Raw genomic sequence first — 11,446 nt, 5'->3', positions numbered from 1 at the left:
CTTTCGCACATCAGATGAATGGATAACAACCACACTATGTCAGCTATAATTTTTATTTCACAATTTTCATTAGTATAGCGACATAATTACCCAAAACTTTTTTGGACAATACTGGGGACACCCGTAGCCAAATGGTGGCATGCGCTTTCGATTTGTAGCACTACGTTAGTATAGGTGAAACTCTGAAATCAAAACATTCTCACCAATAACCCGTACTGGAGAAAATAACTGAAAGCTGCAGATAGAATATCCGATGCTTGCGATTAGGATGCCAAGAATTTTTGTAAAAACAGGTTAAGTTTCATTCGCAAATTACATAACGTTAAACTCAACCCGAACCAAGCCTCTAGTAATGCTTCATGTATGGTAGGGTTCTAAAATTTATAAAGTCCTTAACGCTCAGACAAGAACCTTCCCACTACCTAAAACGTCACGTAGTAAATGGGCCCTCATGATGCTTTTCTCGAATCACGATATAATCGCTTTCATTCGCAGAACATACCTACCAAAAATAATTGCCTACCTTACGGCTTCCAAACACGATTCAAGCAAAAGCGATTCAAGCATCAACCTTTCTTGGTTCGATACACCATTTTCTTCATAATTTCGCAAATAAATGATTCAATTAGTGTAAGAATATTTAGTTTTATCATCTTTCGCACGAATCCTACAAACATTTTCTCATTTAATAATGGAAAGATACAATGGATCATATGTTTCATTAGATAAACTTTCAACGTCATTTCATGAGAATAATTTCAAGTCAAATTACTTGACAAATACCTTCATCATAATTTAGATTTATTATTGCTTGCAAAAAGTATTTTGATCTGTAAAATGATACCGAAAAAGTATTCTTTTAACTCGGGAAGTTGAAACACGTGAGAGTTTTGAGAGGATTCACAACAGCTGATCGATATAGAGAGGAGTGGAATCAAACGCACGTACCAATCATGAAATTTCAATGCAGGCAGAGTTAAAAACAAGCATCCTTTAATTGTATTTATTAATAATTGTGTAATAATATCAGGTAGTTGGCACAGTTTTAACTGTTTATGCACAGTACAAAGCAAGGAATTGCCTAGAATAAGTTTTACAATTGGCTTTCTTCAATAGTGCGTTATGCACCATCCCCATCTAAAGCATTGTTTACGTTTTGGAAAAAAGTTTCTTTGAGAGTATCGCGAGAGCGAGAGCAACACCACTGCCATGATTTCAACTAGCAGTAAATCTCAAAATTATGCGGCAGCCAATAATTAACGTATGCAATTTGTTTGAAGGCACAACATGAGGGCTAGAACATGTAGCCTTTTTGCAATTGCAGTTTTTAATACAGTTTTCATTTTCTAAACTTCTTCACTTGCCAATATGGTAAATATTTGGGAAATAAATGATTCATATAATAGCATTTTCGTTAGCATGTCCTTGGTAAGCGTGCTATTGGGGGAATCTGAAACGCACTCTCGCAATAGTGTGGTAGTATTTTATATGCAACCAATTAGAATTCACGCTCAATAAGATGATTTGATTTTCTCTATTTGTTTGCATGCTGCCTTTATTCAACGCAAGCAAAATGACTGGTACTATAAACAGCAACCCATCTTTATCTCTCGTATGTTCGAAATCAACACTCACTCGTCCCAAGTGGGCTGAAAAATTATCCACATGATAGGGACAAGCATGCCGACCTTTTGTCCATTTCTCTCGAGACTTTCGCTGGTTTAAATGAGATATTGCGGACATTAATCGTCGTTTTTTGCTATTTGGCGTCAAAACCAAATGTAAGCAAGCCGGCTGGTGGAATAATTCTGGTTGCAAATGCAATATATAAAGATTTATAACGATAAATGTGCTCAACCGTAGCATAATGGGCCAAGGTTTGAGCCATTACCCCCATATGAAATCATTTGTTTTCAATTTATAGCATTCTAATAAACAGCGATGATCTTGAATATTCGCGAAAATTGGAACACGATCTATGGCGTGTTTTTTTTTTACTTTCAAGAAAGAAGCTGAGAAAACTTCTAAACGGAGTAACATCTACTGATTAGGCTCAAGAAACCGAGAAAACTGAAATATTCTGCATGCTGGTAATAGAGATACGCGAGACGCTAAGTCGGGCATAATCAAAATCCATAACCAATATCAGAGATGAAGCATCGGAGTTGCTTCATCAAACGCAATTGGGAACCCAAAAGAGCATTAAGTATAATACTTTTAACGCGATTCTGTCGATGAAGGGAGTTCTATCGGATGAATAAGAAAAAATGCATGCATGATTAGAAATGTATATATAACTATCATTGTGTTCGAAAACATTTAGCATAAAATTTGTAAACTAACAATAATATTCTTATTTAAAAATCTTCGATAGCTACTCGATAAAAGAAGACGTACATATGGCCAAATCAGTATGAAAAATCTTTGGAATTTAATCGAAACGTTGTAACTAAACACTGCAAAAGTAGCAAAATCTTTAAACTGGTTAACAACGAAACACTTGAGTTTTCTTAGCTTAATCTAAACTCCGGCTAATTTCAAGAGGAGTGCCGCAAAGCACCATTGATCGAGCGTTTACAAAAATAGGAATATTCGTAGACAGAGACTCCACTCTACTGCACTCGGCAGTGATCTTCGACGTCCTCAGCAAAGTCCTCCGTAGCGAGGGCGCACCTCTGCAACACACTGTTGACCGCAGCCCGGGCCAGATAACCGGTGGTCTGATTCTGCGACAGCGAAAATAACGGTGAAATGTCGGTCGTCAACGGCAGGTCATTGTCCTTGCAGTACATGGTGAACGAATCCTCCAACAGCAGGTCCAAGTCCAAAATCTGGTTGAACCGAAGTTCCGGGTTTCGCCGCAGAATGGTGGCCACAATGACCAACAGTTCGACAACAATCTGACGTCTTTCCGGTTGATTTATTTTGTTCAGCATCTCCTCCACTTGCAAGGCAAACGAGAACTCGCTACGACTCTTGTTGGTCAAAGTGGCCAACGCCGGAAGATTGTGATCCTGAACAGTAATGCCGAGCGGTGTTCGCTCCAAGACGTCCCAGACGTGATTGTAAAGTGATGGTGGAACCCGGAAGAGACAGCCCTCCAATTGACGGCGCTGCAGAGCACTGAAACTGTACCGAAAATATTAGGATAATGAAGAAATGATTAATCTTTCATTCCTTACCTATCATCTACAGCCCATAGACTGACTGTTAGAACCCTCAGAAGAAGCTTCCGAATCGCAAACGGTGATAAATTTTCAATGTCTGCATCCCCATCACCCGTCATGTTTAGATAAAGCTTCATTGCTTCCAGTACCCAACCGACGCGGATCTTAAGAATTCCTTTGAAAATATCAGGATTGGTGGCAATCAGACGACCGCAGTAAAGCACCACTTCTTGCTGCAGTACAGCGTGAATAACATCGTATGGTTGCACCGTTGAATACATCACGTTCTGAATCTCCGACGGAGTCATTGGCTTATCGAACACGGTTTCGCGCTGCCCAATGACGCCCACGGTGATTTGCTTTCCATTTACCAGTACGGTTGTGATGAATGGCGAGATCGAGTCGACGATATGTCGCAGGAGAGAACTGCAGTAGCGAACTGCTCGCCAGTAGCGGAGTGTACCAGCGCGGTAATACAGCTCGGTTAATCGGACATGCACGGTATCTCCAGCAATTTCGTAGTTAGCACCTTCGCGGAGTAAAATAATTCCCAGCAGTTGGCATTGAAGGAAGATGGATTCGGTGTTTCTAAGCGCTTCGATTACGTCCGGGGTGGACCGGTTCTGATAATCCTGGGCAACTATCTTCTTTTCCCGGTAAGACTGGGCACGAGGAACGTCGGTCAAGCTCTGGTATCCGATGTAGTCGTGATGGATTTGTGCAAATGCGCTTTCAGTAGCGTCGGGTAGATCCGATTGCGACATGAAATCCAAATGTTCGATACACGAGCTCGAGATCAGATTCTGCAAACGTCCGATACGAACCTTCATTCCGTCGCAGTACCCTTTTTTCAGCATGGCAAGCAAATCGATCATCTCTTTGAACTGTGGATCGCGCATGTGCTCTTCGCGGATCAGCAAACAGACTGTGGGCCTGCCCGACAGACGCCAGTACTTGCCCACGAACTGGAGTTCCGTTTTGATGTCGTCGATCAGCAGCGCCATATCCCGGTATAGGTAGAAATCGGATACCTCGAAGATCAAAGGATAGCAGAGAACCGTCATTCCGCAAATGCGATAAACCTGAATCATAAGGAAATGACCGATAAAATAGGTAATTAAATTTATGAAACATTACAACAACCCATTCCATACCTTGCTGGTACCCAGTGAGCCAACGGGACGTGGAGGTCGTCCAGTGAGACCAATCTTGTCGTTTACTCCCAACTGTTGGTACACATTGATCAGCTGAGTTGAGGACCAAATTTGAACAGGTTCAACCTGAAACACATTTTAAAAAAATATCAGTGATATTTAGTCAAACTATAGTGTAGTATTCAATTAGGACATACCTCATGCGGGGTTTGAGTTTGAATGCCGTAGGTGGCCATCATTGCTTGCAGACGCATGGATTCAGCAATCAGAACGATTTGGACTACCAAATCAGTAGCCGTACCCTGTACGTGTATAGTGTGATAACGAAGATAAGATACAGATTTTTTTCAGTGTCTCAGAACAACTAATCATCAAAACACCTACGGATACGACTTAGGTAAAAATTGAATACGATTTTTTTTGGTATGTTAGAAACAACAACAACATTCAGTTTTTTCTAATCAAGTATGTTATGCAATAATATGTTGTAAGCGTACTTTTCAAGAATATTCCAAATGATATTTGTAATTGTGTGATTGCTAACAATGACAATAGTTGGGAGATGGAATGCTAACTCGATGAAGTTCAAATCAACTTGAGATTTATGTACAAGTATGATGTAAGTTTATGTATGGTTACTAGTTTCAGATTACAAACATATCTACAAATTAAGACATAATATGCTAAATAACAACAAAATGCTTTTAGTGAACAAAAATAACAACCTACAATTAAGATACGAACATATTTACATTACGATGGGTTGGGTAAAAGAAACTAGCAACTTAGGTAAATACTTTTATGAGTATATACACAGCTATAATGATTATATAAGCATGCTAATATAGAAGTTCTATATTAGAACACTAGGTATTTTTGTACGAATGCCAACCAAGGATGAGTATTTAGTATTGTCCGGCTCCTACACACTTGCTTCATCAGTAACGGCACTTAAAGAAGTAGGGTTGTGTGAGGTTGTGCCAGTTGGTCATCAGATCCCGACCCGACGACATAAGCGAAGAGAGATCGCCACTCGAGTTCAGTACATTCAAAGTTAATTGCCTATTTGCCCATAAATGCATATTAGTCCCACTAGCAAAACCGAGCAATCGAGAAAAACGCGATTTAAGTATCAACGGTTCTCCTGTTTATTTGTCTCTAATTAAAGTTCTAGTTTTGGGATTTCGCATCCTAACCACGCTACACACTGTATCATATAGTGTTCCATTTTAATTTAATTTTTATTTTCAAAATTATTATTTGAAACGCCGAAATATATGGGTGAAACTGACATGCGTTTATTAGTCACCTAATTATACGTGAATATTGTGCTTCCAGTTGAAAACCGAAGTGAGCGCTCGCGACGATTGAGTTTTTCCTTATTTCCTGATGTCGCAACTGCATCGCGACTAGTGCGCATCTATGCCACCGCCGTGCGCCATGATGCGCACTAGTCGCGACGTAGTTGCGACAAAAGAAAACGGGAGAAAACTCGATTGTCGCGAGAGCTCACTTCGGTTTTCAACTGGAAGTACAATAAATGCATTACAGTATCAGCGCTTACTATGATGCATCGGGTCTTGCACATGTCATAATTATTCTGTCAGTTTTTGTGCTCGTGTTCAATGTGAAAATGTCGGTCCTTGAATTGGGCTTATTCTACGAGTCGAGACTCCACTCGTAGAATAAGCCCAATATCTCAAAATTTATGGTGATAGCGGTGATAGTTCTGACGAGGAAGCTAATGAGATGGACGAGGACAGCACGGTGCATTACGACTTTGCACGCTCGGAAGGTGATTTTGCGGGATTTGGCGATGACACCGATGATTTATTCCCACCCAAAGCCTTGGGTGAGTTATGTGAAATCTCTAGAAGAATCTTCAGTGAGCAGTGCAATTGATTCGCATGGCAGCTATACGGCCGTTGATGAATGTGCTAAAGGGTGGTATGGACTTCAAAAGTACTGGGCAAATTGATAGGACAAGGAATGGTCAAGGAATGATTCCGCTACTGAAATTTCTTAAGCAGTACGGAGCTGGCAAGGAAAAGTATAATTCAGCAATAGCAGGCGTATTGCATTGAAAAAAAAAATCGACTGACGTCTTGCCTTGCGGAATAATGCACTGATGCATTATTCCGCAAGTAAAGTGACGTTTTGTCAAGTTTTTTTTTTCACACTGCTTTTGTTTTTGATTGTGATTCATTGCAAGTTTATTTTTTCAGGTTGTGATGATCTTCACGGTACGGTACCATGTTGAATTTAGGTGCCGGCCATGAAAGTGCTAATATCAATTAGGCCTTGTTCGTGAACCGTTGGCCCAGGATTTTTCAACAGTCGATCAAAGTTCCACCTCCTGGCCAACCTGAAAGTTTGAGTGCGTTATGAAGATTTTGATGCCGTTGCTTCAACACCTATCGTACCTGCGTTTTAGGTGCACTTTAGCAGCACTTCCGCAATGTACATATCAACTATCACTAATGGAGGTTTCCAGCTCGTGTGTGTTGTCGCAGCTATGATAAATGGTATGAATACCTTTAAATGTTCGCACAACTGATCCCTTTCAACACACTTCTTGCAGCAGTACGATCTTGAATCCGAAATCTTTAAGTACATCGTCAAATGTGCTTTCCACTTAATGAAGTTGAGGGATTTGCAGTTGCACGTTTCGATCCTTCAATCACTAGACCCTAATAGTCGCTGTGTTCCGATTCGTATTCTCTCTTGATTATTCATTGCTTGGTTTTTTAATACTGGCCAGCAAGGTATGACACCGACCGGCTGATTTTTCGAAGAACCATAGTTCACACTTTTGCAGGGTCCTTCGCAGACAATCGGAGGATGTTCAGCCGACCTAACAAGAGGACCGACCTAACAGGCGCTGCTATGAGCACGATCAGATTTGCACCTTCGGAGTTAGTGAACCCCCCTTCCCTATCAACAAAAGTTTCCAAAGGCACCATGAGAATGTAAGGATGAAAGTTGCTTGGTAGGAAGTTATGGACCACTCAATAGGATCTATTTTATTCTTCCACGTACTGTCGTCGAGGGTGACAATGGGTCAAATGGAGTTGAGAATGATTCACTATTTTATCTACTTAGAATGCGTGAAATGAGGGCATGAAATCAAAATTAGAAGACACCTTTTTGGACGATTTTGTTATCCGACCTCCAGATTGTTGGTGAGAGCGATGACCCATTCTCACCCCCTTGACCCATTGTCATCCCCGATGACGGTACACGAAATACGCATGGTTTGCCATGTCCAGAATTTAGCCTGCCAAATTTTCCAAATAAATTCAATTAGTGTTATCCAATTACCATCATAAATATCCAAGTGCGTGCATGAGTGCGGCAACGGAACGGCAAGTAGTATGTTGACGGTTTATACTAAAAAAAGCATCATTGCCGCTGTTGTAAAACGCTTTTGCCGGACAGGTTTTTTTTTACGTTTGAAGTTTTTAAAAAATATTTCAATTATTTTTAGAGACGATTTAATTTAATTTCAATAACATTAAAATAAAATTTTAATTAAATGCTAGTTGATGAATTGACTGCTTTAAATGTATCAGAACAGTATACTGTTATATCCCTGTTATGATCCGTCCAGAAGTTCCTCTAGAAATTCCTTTGGATTCTCGATTAAAGAACACTTAAAAAAGAAGCAAATCCGAAAGCTCCTCCAGGTATTCCTCCAAAAAGGTCCTCCATAATTTCTTTCAAAAGTTCCTCCAGTAGCTCGTCAAATAATTCTTCCAGAAATTCCTCCGGAAGCTATCCGTTGCGTTGTACTTAATTCCTTCCAATAAAAACATATTCTTTCTTTAGAAAGTTCCTCAAGAAATTCCTCCAGAAGTTCTTCCTAGAATTCCTCCGCAAGTTTCTCCAGGTATTCCTCCAGAGCTTTCTTCCTGGTTTTCACGGGAAGTTCCTCCTGAAATTTCAGGTACTCCTGCGCAAGTTCCTCCAAGAATTCCTTCAGAATTTCTTCGGAAATTCCTCCAGAATTTCATATGGAAGTTCCTACAATAATTCCTTCGGCAGTTCCTCCAGGAGTTCCCCCAGGAATTTATCTGCAAGTTCCTCCAGAAATTCCTTCGGAAGTTCCTCCATAGATTCTTTCGGAAATTCCTCAAAGAATTCATCGGGGAGTTTCTCTAAGCATTCCTCTGCAAGCTCCTCCAAGAATTCCTTCGGAAGCTACATAAGAATGGACTTGAGAAGTTCCTCCAAGAATTGCTTCAAAAATCCTCCAGAAGATCATCCAGGAATTCCGCCGGAAGTTATTCCAAGATTTTTTTCGAAATTTCCTCCATGAATTTCTTCGGAAATCCTCCAGGAATTCCTCCGTCAGCTTCTCCAGAAATTCCTCCAATATATCCTTATTCTGTCTTCGGAAGTTCCTCCAGGAATTCCTTCGGAAGTTCCTCCAGGAATTCCTTCGGAAGTTCCTCCAGGAATTCCTTCGGAAGTTCCTCCAGGAATTCCTTCGGAAGTTCCTCCAGGAATTCCTTCCGAAGTTCCTCCAGGAATTCCTTCGGAAGTTCGTCCAGGAATTCCTTCGAAAGTTCCTCCAGAAATTCCTTCGGAAGTTTTTTTTTTTTTGTGTCTTTATTAAGGAGACTTTCAGCCCGAGGCTGGCTCGTCTCCGACCTTCAGAAGTTCCTCCAGGAATTCCATCGTAAGTTTCTCCAGGAATTCTTTCGGAAACTCCTCCAGGAATTCCTACGGAAGATCCTCCAAGAATTCATACGGAAGCTCCTCCAGAAATTCCTTCGGAAGTTCCTCCAGGAATTCTTCCGGAACCTCGTAATTTTCTTCAGGATTTTCTCCGGAAGATGCTCAAGGAATCCTTCCGGAAGATGCTCCAGCAATTCCTCAGGAAATTGCTCCAGGAATTCTTCCGAAAGTTGCTCCAGGAATTTCTCCGGAAGCTGCTCCAGGAATTCCTCCGTAATTTTCTCCAGGAATTCCTCCCGAAATTCCTCCAGCAGTTCCTCCGTAAGTTTCTCCAGGAATTCTTTCGGAAGTTGCTGCAGGAAATGTTCTGGAAGTTGCTCCAGGAATTGCTCCAAAAGTTGCTCCAGAAAATCCTCCGGAAGTTCCCCCAGGAATTCCTCCATAAATGTTTCCAGGAATTCCTCCGTAAGTCCCTCTTGGATAAATAGAAAGTATCTTCCGGAGAAATTCCTGGAGGGAATTTCGAAGTAATTCCAAGGAGAACTTATGGACGTTCCTCTAGGAATTCTTCCCGAAGTTCCTCCAGGAATTCCTCTGGAAGTTCCTCTAGAAATTCCACCGGTAGTTCCTCTAGAAATTCCTCCGGAAGTTCCTCTAGAAATTCCTCCGGAAGTTCCTCTAGGAATTCCTCCGGAAGTTCCTTTAGGAATTCCTCCGAAAGTTCCTTTAGGAATTCCTCCGGAAGTTCCTTCAGGAATTCCTCCGGAAGTTCCTTCAGGAATTCCTCCGGAAGTTCCTTCAGGAATTCCTCCGGAAGTTCCTCCAGGAATTCCTCCGGAAGTTCCTTAAGGAGTTCCTTCGGAAGTTCCTTTAGGAATTCCTCCGGAAGTTCCTTTAGGAATTCTTCCGGAAGTTCCTTTAGGAATTCCTCCGGAAGTTCCTTTAGGAATTCCTCCGGAAGTTCCTTTAGGAAATCCTCCGGAAGTTCCTTTAGAAATTCCTCCCGAAGTTCCCTTAGGAATTCCTCCGGAAGTTCCCTTAGGAATTCCTCCGGAAGTTCCCTTAGGAATTCCTCCGGAAGTTCCCTTAGGAATTCCTCCGGAAGTTCCCTTAGGAATTCCTCCGGAAGTTCCCTTAGGAATTCCTCCGGAAGTTCCCTTAGGAATTCCTCCGGAAGTTCCTTTAGGAATTTCTCCGGAAGTTTCCTTAGGAAATCTTCTGGAAGAGTCTCCAGGAATTCGTTTGAAAGTTTCACCTAGAATACCCCCCAAAGTTTCACCTAGAATTCCTCCGGAAGTTCCTCCAGGAATTCCGATGTAATTCTTGGAGGAACTTTCGAAAGAATTCTTGAAATAACTACCTTAGGGATTCCTGGAGGAACTTCCGTAGGAATTCCTGGAGCAACTTCCGTAGGAATTCCTGGAGGATCTTCCGTAGGAATTCCTGGAGGAACTTCCAGAAGATTTCCTAAGGGAACTTCCGAAGGAATTCCTGGAGGAACTTCAGAAGGAATTCCTGGAGGAATTTCCGAAGGAATTCCTGGAGGAACTTCCGAAGGAATTCCTGGAGGAGCTTCCGAAGGAATTCCTGGAGAAACTTCCGAAGGAATTCCTGGAGGAACTTCCGGAGGAATTCCTGGAGGAACTTCCGGAGGAATTCCTGGAGGAACTTCCGGAGGAATTCCTGGAGGAACTTCCGGAGGAATTCCTGGAGGAACTTCCGGAGGAATTCCTGAGGAACTTCCGGAGGAATTCCTGGAGGAACTTCCGGAGGAATTCCTGGAGGAACTTCCGGAGGAATTCCTGGAGGAACTTCCGGAGGAATTCCTGGAGGAACTTCCGGAGGAATTCCTGGAGGAACTTCCGGAGGAATTCCTGGAGGAACTTCCGGAGGAATTCCTGGAGGAACTTCCGGAGGAATTCCTGGAGGAACTTCCGGAGGAATTCCTGGAGGAACTTCCGAGGAATTCCTGGAGGAACTTCCGGAGGAATTCCTGGAGGAACTTCCGGAGGAATTCCTGGAGGAACTTCCGGAGGAATTCCTGGAGGAACTTCCGGAGGAATTCCTGGAGGAACTTCCGGAGGAATTCCTGGAGGAACTTCCGGAGGAATTCCTGGAGGAACTTCCGGAGGAATTCCTGGAGGAACTTCCGAGGAATTCCTGAGGAACTTCCGGAGGAATTCCTGGAGGAACTTCCGGAGGAATTCCTGGAGGAACTTCCGGAGGAATTCCTGGAGGAACTTCCGGAGGAATTCCTGGAGGAACTTCCGGAGGAATTCCTGGAGGAACTTCCGGAGGAATTCCTAAGGGAACTTCTGGAGGAATTCCTAAAGGAACTTCCGGAGGAATTCCTAAAGGAACTTCCGGAGGAATTCCTAAAGGAACTTCCGGAAGAATTCCTAAAGGAACTTCCGGAGGAATTCCTAAAGGAACTTCCGGAGGAAT

General features: G+C 42.2%; 1 protein-coding gene across 6 annotated transcripts in view; it reads right to left on the bottom strand.

Annotated features, from left to right (window-relative positions):
- Nucleotides 1–2,274: 2,274 nt before the first annotated feature.
- The window catches only part of LOC134213579 (probable phosphorylase b kinase regulatory subunit beta), a 35,808-nt gene continuing 26,636 nt past the window's right edge, over nucleotides 2,275–11,446 (bottom strand). For all 6 annotated transcript variants that reach the window (XM_062692751.1, XM_062692753.1, XM_062692755.1 and 3 more), the window contains 4 exons: nucleotides 4,519–4,623; nucleotides 4,322–4,447; nucleotides 3,183–4,249; nucleotides 2,275–3,129 (listed from right to left, as the gene is read on the bottom strand). In XM_062692751.1, coding sequence (XP_062548735.1) covers nucleotides 2,613–3,129; nucleotides 3,183–4,249; nucleotides 4,322–4,447; nucleotides 4,519–4,623 — 1,815 coding nt within the window. In that variant the 3' untranslated portion in view covers nucleotides 2,275–2,612. The remainder of the gene's footprint in view (nucleotides 3,130–3,182; nucleotides 4,250–4,321; nucleotides 4,448–4,518; nucleotides 4,624–11,446) is intronic.

The sequence above is a fragment of the Armigeres subalbatus genome, chromosome 2 (genome assembly GCF_024139115.2).
Source record: "Armigeres subalbatus isolate Guangzhou_Male chromosome 2, GZ_Asu_2, whole genome shotgun sequence".
In the NCBI taxonomy this organism is placed as follows: Eukaryota; Metazoa; Arthropoda; class Insecta; order Diptera; family Culicidae; genus Armigeres; species Armigeres subalbatus.
Note: the sequence above shows the minus strand (reverse complement) of the source record. Positions and strands in the feature narration are given on the sequence as shown.